Below are 14000 nucleotides of genomic sequence, written 5' to 3'. Positions count from 1 at the left end.
ATTATCGGCCACCACTATGGCACCGTCACGGCCAAAGGCAAGGGAAGAACACCCGTAAACGGGACACATTGCACGTCGATCCGGCTCTGGAAGCATTCTGCACATAACAATGGAGGAGACCCCATCGACGCCGGACCACAAATGGGGAAATATTTGCGGCCTGGTTTTAATATTCATTCGGCGGCGCGCAAGGTGCTGGTTTATGGGTGGGCCCCGACAGCATACACACACACACACACAATCTCACCCGCCATCTGGTGGAAAAGACCCATGGAAAACTTTCCCGCTCTGGCGTGCGTAATCCTTCCGCTTCGGTTTATGGATAGTAGTTGGTGGTTGTGGAAAATGAAATGGGTGTAATTAAGGAGCAGGTAAAATTAAAATGGCTAGTTTGCGAACACACCTTTCGATTGCTTTTCGGATTCGCACAAGAAACTTCTCTGTTCTCCATTCGACTTAACTTATTGCTGGCGGTCGGTTGGGGAACAATGATGAACTTGTTATGCTTGTGAGGGGCACTAAATTGGTTGAGCTGTGGTGATTTATCTGTCTCCTGGAAACCTTGTCCATTTTTCATTGTTACTCGATTAAAGTAATTCAAAGCGGGAAAATTGTTGTTAAATTAAACGATAGTCATTTTATTTGTGTAAATTGATTTTATAGTTACGTTGAAAATATTCATAAAATGCTGAAACAAGATTAGCTGTTCTTGCGTATTGAAACTATCTAGATATATAGGATTTTCCTCATGATTTTCAGGAAAATTACCCTGCCATGGGTAATAACATAAAATAATATTTAAGATTTTTGGTATGATGTCTTGATCATGTCATGATTTTATTATTTTGGTGGATTTCATTAACTCTAGTTTTAGAATTGGTTACAAAATTGAACTTGAAACATTCTATGTTGGAAAACTATGTTCTAGTGAACATTTTTCGTGTGTAAAGAACATCCTTATAGCGGCTCATGGTTCTCGTATTTATCATACTTATGCTTACTCCTATACTCCGTAAAAATTTAATAACAAAATATAAATGTGGCTGCCATTTTTTCTAGTTATTTGTTGTTTTATTTGGAAATTAGTTCTTTGGTATAAAGATCATTTTTAATTCCAATCGGTTTATGCTACTCCATTTCCCCGTAATATGAAGGAGAATTTTTGGACAATAAATGGTTAAAACGACTTTGCCTCCTATCTTTCTTCACTGACTACAATTTTGTAGAAGTTACATACAGAAAACAAAACCATCAACTTTACATTGAACATTTATTTTAATTTTTAGAAGTAAATTTATCAAGTTTACATTTTAGAGAAATAGTTACATATCTTTAAACCGTGCTACGTTCTTCCATAGTTTATAAACCACATTGTTTGTTAGTAAAACAAAAATTGTTATACTTATACTTTGGAAAATCTCGTCGACATATGGATTTATCTGCCAACTTAGTTAGTGAAGCAATCAAATTAAGCAATAATGCTTTCACTCATCACATGCTAAAATCAAAATGCAATCACGTCATTATCGATTATTTAGAGAGACGTAGAGTGCAGGACCTGTTTTCCTATTCCTCTGTTTATTTCATTCGTTGATTATCAATTAATTTTCCGTTCTAATTAATAGTCTTAGACGATGGCCTCGCACTTACTCACGATTCGTGCCTTCCGCTTCCTCTCGCCCCGTACAGATGCATCATACGATGGACGGCATCGATATGCTGGATCCGTCCGGCTCGATGACGACGCTGACGCCGATGGCGGAAACGCCGATCAGCTCGTCCCATCACCAGCTGCACGGTTCCTATCACAGCATGAACCACATGATGAGCCACCATCACAGCAGTCACCTCGGAAACCACACGCCAGGTAGTACGGACACGGGCACGGACCGGGAGCACCCGGGCGCTGCCGGGAGTTGCGTCTCTAATGCAACCTATAATGCAATCTTCGCAGATGGCTTCCTGGGGGCCCATCATCCGGCGATGGCGGCCGCGGTGGCCGCCGCCGGGCTGCATCCGGACACCGACACCGATCCCAGGGAATTGGAAGCGTTCGCCGAGCGGTTTAAGCAGCGGCGAATAAAGCTAGGTAAGAAGCTTTAGCCCTGGCCCGCTTCGTCTGCTCTGGGACCCCGAGAGGGGGAAAGGGAAAAAGGGTCCGTGGGTTCAAGATCTAATCAAGCTTCTAAAATCCCCCTCCTTCTCGTGATCTGTCTCTCTTTGTCTTGAACTTCCCTTCGAATGTTTTCCCATCTTGATGCTATAACTACCCTGAAGCACTTCAAAGGCTGCGTTGCAATGTTGTGCTGGGAATTATTAGCCTCGGAGCACCCGGGAACGGGACATTTGAATATTCATACGCATAGCAAAGACGTACAGCTTCCCTATACATATGGTTGTCATCTAAATTATCTTCCCATCCGGCTCGGTTTCTTCGGACGGTCGTTAACGAAGAATAAGTATGAATATTGGAGTCGATGATGAGGATGTGCGCGATCCAGGAGTTGTGCCGATCGGATAGATGGACTTGACCACCACCCACCCATGCTAGGCGTTGAAAATTGCTGTCGATCTCGTTATGCCCGGTCCTAATTTGGCCATCAAATGGCAAACGAGAACCTGGCGGCCGGATCGGACAACCACCAATCATAGGGAGCATACCAATAACCCGTAAAAATTAATTTAATGCTTCCCGTACGTACGCTCCAGGCCCAGCTAGGTCTTCCCCGGAGGGCAGCCGTCGTTACCGTCACGGTTGATGGAAGGAGGTTAAATATTTTCCAATAGACCACCTACGGCGACTAGCAGAGGGTTTGCACGCTTCCACTTCTTCCACGCCGCTGGGGTGAGGAAAAACTAGTCCCTTTTTTTTGGGTGTGTCGTACAAAGGGGTTCATGGGTGATATGATTCTGCTATAAATGGGTGCGATTTGCAGTTTTTCCTTTCCCGTGGTAAGGGGTGGAAAGGGACTGAATATTGGCGAAAATCCTATCTTGGCCGGTTTGGCGAAGTTTCGCGACACTGTCGCAAGGGAAATCGAGTGGATATTGTCATTCAATTAAAGTATATTGTAGAAGTATAAATAAACACACAGCCCCATGAATCCCTCTGTAAAACGGACGACCGTGTTGATTATGGAAGCAGTAGTAAATTTAAACGGGTGATTTGTGATGAGTATAACTCACCGTTATTGGCTTGCAATAGACATCGAAACATCTGTTTAAAGTTTGGGCGCAATAAATGTGTCCGCAAAATTGTTGTCATAACTTTTACGGCAGGAGTTTGCATGCGGTTCGAATGCACAGTGATAACTTTTTAGGCTGGGAAATGTACTGTTTAGTGCTAAGCAACCCCGATTGTAGGAACATGTTGAAATAATGTTCCTTGATATGAGAATGTTGTATTGCATTTGCAGTGCTAAATCACTTTTGAATATTAATTTTGTTTCAAAATAGTTACCTATATAATTCAAAATAGTTTCACCTCTGAAATAAAAAAGGTTGCAGGTCTGGAAAACTAAAAAAAACTAATTTAAAAAATTTAATTTTCAAACCAGCAAAATTTATCTGGCTAAATTAATTACTTACTAAAAATATTGTTGATGCTACATGTTCAAGATTTGCTACTGTTGTGGTTAGTTTATTCACGCTCGATCAAGTGAAAAGCATTGTAATATTTGTTTTGAATAATTTTCCTTGAAGCATATAAGAATTTTGTGTCACTTTATAAAAGCGATTAGTTTACAGAAAGGTGATTCTTAAATGTTTTATGTAAAATGTAAAAACAGCAACGAAAGGAACGGAAGCTTGTCCTGCTTTGATATAAGGTAATGTGAGCCAAAATTCCCCGTGAAGTGGACATTAAACCTCTCAGATTGTGATCAAAACAAAGATTTTTGAGAGCACTCTGTTATTTTTGACTATCAGTAACTCGTTCACAAAGAAGAATGTATCAAAAAATTTAGTAAAAACTGCCTTCTACTCCAATAAAAATCTGTTTCGTTGCAATTAATTTTACATCATACATTTCAGTATGAAATATCGTAAATTAATAATTTGTAAGTTTTACGGATGCAGAATATGTGCAACATTGAGTTAATGTCAAGTTAAAAAGTTATTAAGTTATTTATGTTGTAGATTTGTCGCTTGATTGGTTTGTTTTTTTGACACACGATCAAGTTCAAAGCATTGTAATATTGGTTTTGGATAATTTTGCTAGATAGATTGGAGATTTCTATTTTACTTTTCAAAAGCGATTCGTCTTTGTAAAAGTGATTCTTGAAATTTTAATATTAAATTCAAACAGCAACTAAAGAAACGGTACCTGACTTGGTGTTTCAAACGCACTAATTATATTTTATCAGGTGCAGGTGTATTTATTAGGTGCAGTTCTAATGCGATCCTTGCTTTCAGAAATCAGCATTTTAAAATTTTTGGCATTCCTTACTTGATTGAGCGGTAGAGAAAAGAAACATGATTTACTTAAACAGTTTTCTTCTCGCTAAGGATCATTTACAACTACTTATTATGATACATTTTAAAGCAAGATTTTTTCATGACGGGTAGGATTATCTAAGAAGTTTGTGTACAGATCTGGAGAAAGAGTGGGACTTTGTTTATGCAATGTACAGTTTGTCTTTTTTGTAAAGCATTCTAACTCTTACTCGACCGTAAATTAACGATCGTTGCGAATTTCTTCACCGTTCCAGGAGTGACCCAGGCGGACGTCGGGAAGGCCCTAGCGAACCTAAAGTTACCAGGCGTCGGTGCACTATCGCAGAGCACCATCTGCCGTTTCGAGAGCTTAACCCTGTCCCACAACAACATGATAGCACTGAAGCCGATCCTGCAGGCGTGGCTGGAGGAGGCCGAGGCCCAGGCGAAGAACAAACGAAGAGACCCGGATGCACCGAGCGTGCTTCCGGCGGGAGAGAAAAAAAGGTAGCGCCGGCTTCTGATTCCAGCGTTTTTCCCCGTAGTTTTCCCGTGATTATTATTTTCCTTTCGGGGCTTTCTTCTTCGCTCGGATGTTGCCTCCATTTAAAACGGAACCCGTTTCCATTCGTTATATTTGGAGCCAGTTTCCGATTTAGTTTCGTTTCGCTTATTTTTCCGTTCGTTTCTTTTCAGTTCGGTAGCGTTTTCGTTTTTGATTCAAACCCGCCCTCCGTACTGCCTTCCCTGGATTTTTCCGTTTTTTCGCACGCGACGTTTGGTACGGAATGATGTTGCCTATTCCGCATACCCGCCCCACCCTCATCGGTGCACAATTATTCCCTTTTTAGTACGCTGTTGTTTTAATAAAAGTAATCTATATCGAGTCTTTTTTCAAGAAAAAGGACTTCCATCGCTGCACCGGAAAAGCGTTCCCTCGAAGCCTACTTTGCCGTCCAACCGAGACCCTCGGGTGAGAAGATTGCCGCCATCGCGGAGAAGCTGGACTTGAAGAAGAACGTCGTGCGCGTCTGGTTCTGCAACCAGCGCCAGAAACAGAAGCGCATGAAGTTTGCCGCCCAACACTGACCTTCGCAGGAAGCGCAACTTGAATTAGCGAATAGTGTGACTTTTACTAGTGGTAGCAACGTAGCTGGTTTTGGATATTAGCCTACTACTTACGCCGGGCCAAGGCGAGCGCGGCCTGAAACGCAATAGGGGTAACAGAAGGAGGGTAACAATAAACGAGCAAAACAAACGAAGAAAGCATGGACAAAACTACACGGAAAGAAAATCACGACACATAAAACAGAAAGGGAACCAATTGAAGATAAAATTAAAAGAAAAAACATTAGGATTGTTGTATATATGGAAACAATACTTTTAAGACAAGCATTAATCAGCAGTAGCAGCCGAAAGCGAGGGAAGAGAGAGAGCGAGGCTAAACACAATGCAATAGCAGCGAGATATAGTATCATTTCCGACTCCTTGAGGATTGTGATTTTTCCTTTTAAGTTAAACTAGAGTAGCGTTAAGCCTTCACCTATCGACACAGAAAATCAGATCACGGGCAGTGAAATGGATCGTCATGCTAAATAAATCTAAAACAAAAAACCGCTAGGGCCAATAAGTCTAGGGTTGAAGCTGTACGCTGAACGTAGGTACGAGGTAACTTGAGGAGACAACAACCGACAACCACTTGCCGGTGGCGTTGGTCTTGTTTGGCCACCACAGCCAACGATTACGAAGTGCAATATGGCAGTTATATCTTTTTATGTAACGCGAAGTATTAGAGTAAAACGGTATGCAGACGAAAACCAATTATAAACGACTACACTCTAGAACAGCAACAGCGTAGAAACAGGCCAGGTTTAAGAGCATCGAAGGCATGCGGATGGGAAAGAAAAACTAAACCAATAAGCAACATGCAAGTAGTACAAGGAACGGCGATCCTGTGTAGTAGAGTTCCCTGGCAAATTAATAATAGTAAAAAAAAGCAACAACCGAAGACACGAACAAGCAAACGCAGTTACAGTGATCCTAATTTGAATCTTTTCATTTGTAATTTGTGTGGTAGTGAAGTTGTACATAATAAAAAAAGTAACACAAAAAATGACAAACAATAAAATTGGAAATGTAATTTTTATATAAAAACAAAGCATTAGAAGAGAACACAAAACGCAGAAATAAATCTGATAATAACTTACAACCAGTAGACTATTTCTTCCGTCGTGGAACGTATAATCCTTTTGGCGATCCTTGTTTCACAAAGGAAAGCTTCTTTCAACTATTTCAACAATTTATTTTTATTTTTATTTAAAAGTAAGCTTTAAAAGCTGTTTTGTTTTTATCATTTAATTTATTATACAATTTAACGTAACTGTCAATCAAATTAAGTTGTTTGAAATTGCTGACGTGCTGAATCCGCGGAACGATGTCATAAACGCAATTTGATTCGAGAGTCTGCTAGCATATGGGGTTTTACCAAGGTTTTTGCTGTATAGATGTACTTTTGCAGGTTGGTTTATGTAGAAAAATATAAGTTAGTTTGAGCTTTCCGGTAAGAAATTCCCGATAAGAGAATGTTTATGCGTATCATCAAGAGATAAATATATTCTATATCCGCTTTACAACAATATCTACCGATGTGTAGAGTAGATAATGCGATAGAAACGTCAAATTTTGTTTCATTTTGGTTCCACAAATTCAAGATAAAGAGACAGCAAAACACGGTACTATCTAACCTTCAGAATCGTTACCCCTTCCAGCAATCTTGATATTAAGTAATTTTTGACGTAAATTATGTGCCGATTGGAAGAAAATGTATTTTCCTCTGCGAAAACATTTGTTTATGATCGATTTGCAATGGTGAAATAAGCGCTCGCATGGTTGTGTTCCGTTTCTCGTCGAAGTGCACGACATACTCGATACAAAGTCAGTCGCGGCTCGAAAGATGGCTGTGCAATTAGACACCAGCGGTAAAGATGATTTGAAAACGCAATTCGTAACTCGCGAAGGAGAGTACAGATTAATGACGCTGTCGGAATACTCGCGGCCGAATCGTGTCGGATACCAGAACAATCAGAGCAGTCCCCAGGTGCGCGTGTCGATCGTTTCGCTGCCGTCGCCCCCGCCCCAGCCACCCATCAGCGGTGGTGTCGGTGGTGGTGGTCAGCTGTCCGGAACCGCTGGTTCCACCAGTGCCAGCAACAGCAACAGCAATAATATCACCCTCACTAAGCAGCAATCGTTTTCGAACGGCCTGGAACACCAGACGGCGTCCGGATACAGCACACCGGTTGGCGGTGACCGGATATGCTTCAATTACGGCAAGGAGCTGTACGTTTACTCGTACCGGGGAGCGAAGAAGGTAGGATGACATTGGGGGATGTCAGTTGCGTGTGAAAATTCACGATCAAAATGCTACTTCCCCCCTCGCGCCGCGTGTGCGTGCGCCACGGGGACACGGGGCAAGAAAACCAGAGCAAACATATTAGTCACATCTAGCACAACACACCCTGTTTTTTTTCGCTGCGCCCCAAAACCGCGGCATTAGTTAATAGAAAAGCTTTCGAGTGGAAGAATCCCCCACGGGAGAGAGTTTCGGCTTTATCTCCATCCATTTGTTATTGCTATACGTTCTTATCAGATGTAAGATATGGATGACATAATGCACATTTTGTAATATGCAAATCGTTGACTGTGACCTTTCTCGCATCAGCGCATAACGAAATTAGAGTTAAGAAATCAAAAAAAATCTGCTAACACGATGTTTATGTGTATTATTTCGTCAAAAGTTATTTAATTTATATTGTCCTTGAATATTTTAGAGACATTTTGAACCCGCTTTCGATTTGTTTCATTACGTCTAATTGACCATACCGTCCTTTTATTGATCGTTAGTTAGTTGGTAATTTATCTACAATTTAGCATACGGTCGGCATAAAATATGTCTTTTTCATGTTAATGCTGTGCTGCTGGTTCATGTGGGGTTAATTGAAACGTATGTGGTCTATGTCGCACAATAAAATCCAATTGTACGCAGGCAACGGACCTCAACAAACCGATCGACAAGAAGCTCTACAAAGGAACGTCGCCCAGCTGTCACGATTTCAATGGAACAGCGGCGACGTGCGAGGGCGCTCCGCTATTGGTTGGCTTCAGCACCGGCCAAATCCAGCTCGTCCATCCGGGCCGCCGAGAACAGGGAAAACTATTCAACGAAGAGGTAACTACTAGTTCGCTCAATTAGTGTCCATCGACGGTGGCTACCGGAACCGGTGGGTAATTGTTTTTTTGCCCCCATCTCATGTTTTCTTCTATCTCATCCCATCGCAGAGAAACATTGATAAAACTAAAGTTACCTGCCTAAAGTGGATACCGGGATCTCAGAATCAGTTTTTGGTTTCGCACGCAAGTGGCTGTATATACCTGTATAACGACGAACTTCCGTGTACGCCGGCCACCCCGAGCTACCAGACGTGCAAGGGCGGCGATGGCTACGTGGTGCTGGCCAGCAAGTCGAAGGCAACGAAAAACCCACTGTACAAGTGGTGCTTCGGGCAGCACGAGAACGCGAGCATCAACGAATTTTGCTTCTCACCGTGCGGTCAGCATCTGGCCGTCGTGTCGCAGGATGGCTTCCTGCGCATCTTCCACTACGAGCACATGGAGCTGGTAGGGATCGCTCGGTCCTACTTCGGTGGCTTTCTGTGCGTTTGTTGGAGCCCCGACGGGAAGTACGTCGTCGTCGGCGGCGAGGACGATCTGGTGACGGTGTTTTCGCTGCACGAGCAGCGGGTCGTGGCACGCGGGCAGGGCCACCGATCGTGGGTGTCGGTGGTAGCGTTCGATCCGTACACGACCTCTTACAGTACGCTCGATGGGGACGATCTGTCGGACGAGGAAACGTCTCTCAGTGAGCAGCATCGCAACCATCATCACCATGGTAGCGGCTACAGTCACCCGGATGGTTCGAGCGCTAGTGCGAAGCAACCTCAGCAACCGCATGATTCGAGCGCGTGCGACAAACTGACGGCGCAAAATAGGCTCGCCACGTGCTATCGGCTCGGCTCGGTCAGTCAGGATACTCAGATATGTTTGTGGGACATAACAGAGGACGTGCTGAGGCAATCGTTCGGTCGTGTCGTTAAATCTACCAATCATGCAGGCAAAAAGTAAGTATTTGGGGTTAAATAAGCTAACAAAATAGTGTATTATGGTGTTTGTAATAGTATTATTTATAAGGCACTATTATGTTATAGACTTTGAACGTTCCCACTACATTACATATTTGCTAATGAAAATAGTTTAAAAACGTTGTTCTATCAAAGGAAGCTTTCAATATACTCTGCGTAAACGAATATCAATATGCCATGAATATCAGTGCCACCTGACAAGGGAACCATCTATTCCAGACCATTACTGAATGATCAATTGAATTAAATATTTCTTTAATTCAAAGCAATATTATCTTACAAAAAAAGTCCTCTTCATAATAAAGTGGCCAAATGGTTGACAATACTAAAAATAGTACAATTTATGTTTGTCCAAAACCAGTTTTAAATCTATGATTTCTTAGCAACAATTTTTGAACTACGTTAAAACTAATAACACTATGTTTTATCGACACCACTTTTGTTACGTTAGTCATTTCTTTGAATTATCTTTGGAGGTTAAATTAGAATTATCTTTTCGATTACATCCATAGTATAAATTTTTTGGTTAGACCATAAGTGATTTATTGTTAAGCAGCAAAAGCAGCAGCATTTCAAGTAGCTGCATTTGAATCACAAACCCAAAACTCGTTACCTTGAGTTGAAAATATTCCAACCTATAACTATGTTGTAAAATTTTGCTAGACGAATAATGTAGGCATGAACATGTGTTGCTAAAACACGTTAGATTTGCCAAAGAGGTAGACTTGGCACATTTAACTGACTTAAATTATACGAATTTGTTTTGAAGTTTATCAGAGGCATTTTCCAGCAACAAGAAACAAATGAAAATGACTTCAGGATTAGAACATGGTCATTATGATAATTATGAAAGGCATTTAAAGGCAAACGTTTTCTGTCATAGAAAGGGACATTTCTCAAAGTGCTACTGTAGCACTACATTCCAAATTTATGAAAACCTTTTATCATGTGGTTGAATCACACTTCAAACAATTTAACAAGTGTAAAGTTAAAAAAAACTTATAACTATATTAACGTTACATACACATGTGGATTCTATTGAAAAGCAAACAAGATTTGTGTTTCGTAAATGCAGTACTTTTTTCAAACTATTTGCAAAGCATGACTTCTTTTTTTCATCGTGGGTAAAATCCAAGATTTTAACACATGACTATTGCATTCAAGAGGATAGTATTTAGTTCCGATGAAAACTGCTTTCTGTTGTACACTAATTATTTTCTTTTCCTACTTTTCCACAGGGAAGTAATGATCAACGGCTTGTCCAACGGCGAATGTGAAATCGGTGCAAAGGGGGATAAGTTCAGCCTCGCCAAAGGCAGCAAACCATCGGACGATGTAGTGGACAATGCTAGCTTTAAACAACATATAACCCCCGCTACATTAGGCGCAATTGGTAGTAATAGTTTGTATAGCAGCAGCAACATCAAACCGACTAGCAGTAGTAGCACGTATGCTAACATGAATTGTGATGATAAAGCTAATAGCGACAGTAGCAGTGATAAAGAATCGGTTGATAGTAAAATTGGTAAGCGAGCCAACAGCAGCGGCACGGCCGAGGTGGAGGCCACTGGCGCGAACAGCAGCAGCAGCAACACGGTGCCCTCGAAAGGGTCTACTACAGGTGGGAAAAAGTCCAAGGGTGACAGCGGCCAGCAGCAGCAGCAGCATTCCAGCAGCACGTTCAATTCAATAACGCAACGTTTAACGAGTCTTAGCTTCGGAAGCGGTGGCAGCGGGGCCAGCAGTACCAGCAGTGGCAGCGGCAGCAGCTGTGATAAGAATGACAAACCGAGTGGCAAGGCTACCGGCGCAGGTGGCACCGGTGGAGGCAGCAGCAAGCGCAGTATCATAACTATAGGCAGTAAAGGTTTTAGCAGCAACAGCAATAGCAATAGTCTAAACAACAATCATCATGTTCTAAACAGTATAAGTAATAGTAATCAAACGGGCTCCGGCTCGCCATCGGGTGGTGGCATGACCTCAACGCTCACGTCGATCATGACGTCGTCCCTGACGAAGGGGAAGGGATCGGGCGGAGGTGGAGCCGGTGGTAGTGGCGGTGCCATCGGATCCGGTGGCTTCGCTCCGTGCGGCCGTATCGTCTCGTCGTACGATCCAATGAAGCTGATTGGTACACCGGCCTGCCCGCGGTACGACGACTGTCCAGTATTAGAGCCGCTAATATGTAAAAAGATTGCCCATGAGCGGCTAACGGCGCTCATCTTCCGAGAGGACTGCTTCCTGACCGCATGTCAGGACGGGTACGTGTACACGTGGGCGCGGCCAGGTTTTGTTGTAAGTAGCTCTTCTTCTGCCTCCATCCTGCGTGCGGTGCACCCCAGCGAGTTTTAGATGCCCATGTGTCGAAAAACGGTGGTCGCTGCTGGCGCACACTAGCTGGACACTTCATCATTCGTTGACTACATTTGTAATAATTGTATCTTTTTTTTTCTTTAACCTCTTCTCCATCCACTTCACCAAACAACGCGATACCCGGCACCGGGACACCAACGCTTTACCGACACGCGCCTCATTTCATTCCATACCCGGGCAACGGACAGAATATTCCACAGCATTTATCTTCAACACCTTCGGCACCACCAGGGGGAACGGTAGTGTAAATATTTTGAGTTAATATTGAATGTTCACAACAACCCCTTAGCCATTACAAAACGCAAAACCTATTACATGTTCTTTATGTTGCGGAATAAAAACATTTTAATATCCGTACGAATAAGTAAAGAATAAGTACGTGAACTATCCAAGTGGGCTGCATTGTTAGTTGTTCTTTCACTTGTGATCCGATTCCGTTAGAACCGATTGAGAAATTACTCACGAAGATATTGTTTTCCAAATATAATGTTTTCATGGATATAGATTATACATCATTGTTTATAACAAATGTAGAAATTCCTGTTCAATGGGATCACTTTTATCCGTTGGAGTTCGTACCTTTCATGGCCCGTTTGAGCCGATTGTTTTGCAGACGGAGAAGCGCTTCCTGTCTTTTCTTCTCCAAGAGCGCCTTCAACTCGTCCTCGGACATTGCGATTTCACTCGTACCCCCGGCAGCATCTGTGAAGAGAATGTAACAATGTTTTTTGTTAAAAAAAATACCCCGTCACTGTAGGTGCTTGATAGGATATTGTTTATTTACCCTGTCTCGAACCCTCCGCGGTCGATTGTGCCTGCTTCCGATCAACTTCCACCGGTGGCTGATTTGTATGGCTAGGAGGAATAACGATGGCGCTATTTCGTGGCATATTCGCAGCCGGATTGTGCGACGCCGAATCTTGAGAACTGTCGCTCAGTTTCTCCTCCACCATCAGGGAAGCTTGCAGCAAAAATCCGTCCATGTCGGAATCGTTCATTTCGAATGGCACGTTGGAGTTTGATTGACGCCGGCTGGGGATTACGGTAGGCGGCGGAAGCGAAGGATTATTCAATTTCCGCTCTACCGTTTGACTTGCTTCGATTAAAATTCTATCTAACTTCGAGTCATCCAGCTCATCATCAAATTGTGGACTGTCGTATGTGTCGCTGCTTTCACTTATTCGCCGTTTCTCGACGCCGATGATCAACCCATACTCATCCTCAACGACGTCGATGCAGTGATGGTCAAAGATATCTTCCGCACTGTCTTCACTGTGCACTTGATCGTCGCACGGACTCTGCTCTGCAGTGTGGAAATATTGTTCCTCTGTGGTTTCCACGGAAAGACTGGCCGGTTCGGCACTACCTAAATTCTCGCCTACATTTTCCTTTCCCATGATAAGATTCAATTTTGAGATAAATTTGTTGAATCCAGTCGCTTCTTTAGGTGCTTCAACCGGTGGTGGTTCGGAATGTTTCAATGGTTTATGCAGTGGTTTGTGAATCTTCTTTCCCACATCGCCCGCCTGCATCGATATTTTCCCATGGAAGCGTTGCGGACTGTTCCACTTCCACGAGACACCGTTAATGGCGTGGATGGCATTATCCTGCGTAAGTGATATCATGGGAGAATAGTCTGCACCTTGCGACGGTGAAACTTCACAGCTATCATCGTTCGACCGTGTATCGGAATGCTTTGTATTTGCTTTCATGCGCGCGGGTGTACCGCTAGGGTTTTTTCCTCCAGCTGCCAAAAAAGAAAGCGAGTTAGCGAATGGGACTCAATACGATTTCCGCACTTCAGTTCAATATTGAATTTACCATCTTTACGAATATCTGCGGACAAACTTAATCTACTTTTGCGGCTACTCATTTCACTAATTTACGTCTCGATTTAACACAAAAACATTGAATCGTAATTGTTTTCAGCTAACTGGCCGGTATAAATATGCTGCGATTACACTGCTGAGTTGAGTTCGTCAAATGACACAGCCT

General features: G+C 42.7%; 4 protein-coding genes across 4 annotated transcripts in view; 2 read left to right on the top strand and 2 right to left on the bottom strand.

Annotated features, from left to right (window-relative positions):
- Nucleotides 1-5523, top strand: part of LOC131289370 (inhibitory POU protein) — a 29567-nt gene extending 24044 nt beyond the window's left edge. The window contains exons 4-6 of the mRNA XM_058318606.1: nucleotides 1690-2089; nucleotides 4710-4941; nucleotides 5334-5523. Coding sequence (XP_058174589.1) covers nucleotides 1690-2089; nucleotides 4710-4941; nucleotides 5334-5523 — 822 coding nt within the window. The remainder of the gene's footprint in view (nucleotides 1-1689; nucleotides 2090-4709; nucleotides 4942-5333) is intronic.
- Nucleotides 1-14000, bottom strand: part of LOC131289364 (protein Pixie) — a 369862-nt gene that overhangs the window by 68393 nt on the left and 287469 nt on the right. The gene's annotated exons all lie outside the window — the stretch shown is intronic.
- On the top strand, nucleotides 7266-12387 carry LOC131289363 (WD repeat-containing protein 20). Its single transcript, XM_058318598.1, has 5 exons — nucleotides 7266-7804; nucleotides 8480-8662; nucleotides 8773-9611; nucleotides 10871-11927; nucleotides 12194-12387. The coding sequence occupies exons 1-5, from the start codon at nucleotides 7388-7390 to the stop codon at nucleotides 12251-12253; spliced, it is 2556 nt and encodes an 851-aa protein (XP_058174581.1). The 5' UTR covers nucleotides 7266-7387; the 3' UTR covers nucleotides 12254-12387.
- Nucleotides 12497-13878, bottom strand: LOC131289379 (uncharacterized). Its single transcript, XM_058318615.1, has 3 exons — nucleotides 13827-13878; nucleotides 12802-13752; nucleotides 12497-12707 (listed from the first exon to the last, which is right to left on the bottom strand). The coding sequence occupies exons 1-3, from the start codon at nucleotides 13876-13878 to the stop codon at nucleotides 12565-12567; spliced, it is 1146 nt and encodes a 381-aa protein (XP_058174598.1). The 3' UTR covers nucleotides 12497-12564.

This window comes from Anopheles ziemanni, chromosome 3, assembly GCF_943734765.1.
Source record: "Anopheles ziemanni chromosome 3, idAnoZiCoDA_A2_x.2, whole genome shotgun sequence".
Lineage (NCBI taxonomy): Eukaryota > Metazoa > Arthropoda > Insecta > Diptera > Culicidae > Anopheles > Anopheles ziemanni.
The sequence above is the reverse complement of the archived record's forward strand: the minus strand, read 5'-3'. Positions and strand labels throughout refer to the sequence as shown.

Bases quoted from the DNA above. Each gene is read 5' to 3' on its own strand.
- LOC131289379 (XM_058318615.1), bottom strand. From the start codon at position 13,878: ATGAGTAGCCGCAAAAGTAGATTAAGTTTGTCCGCAGATATTCGTAAA. The intron at 13,753-13,826 runs GTAAATTCAATA...CTTTTTTGGCAG, and splicing joins CGCAGATATTCGTAAAGATG to CTGGAGGAAAAAACCCTAGC. The intron at 12,708-12,801 runs GTTCGAGACAGG...TTCTCTTCACAG, and splicing joins GGCACAATCGACCGCGGAGG to ATGCTGCCGGGGGTACGAGT.
- LOC131289363 (XM_058318598.1), top strand. From the start codon at position 7,388: ATGGCTGTGCAATTAGACACCAGCGGTAAAGATGATTTGAAAACGCAA. The intron at 9,612-10,870 runs GTAAGTATTTGG...ACTTTTCCACAG, and splicing joins ACCAATCATGCAGGCAAAAA to GGAAGTAATGATCAACGGCT. The intron at 11,928-12,193 runs GTAAGTAGCTCT...GGCAACGGACAG, and splicing joins GGGCGCGGCCAGGTTTTGTT to AATATTCCACAGCATTTATC.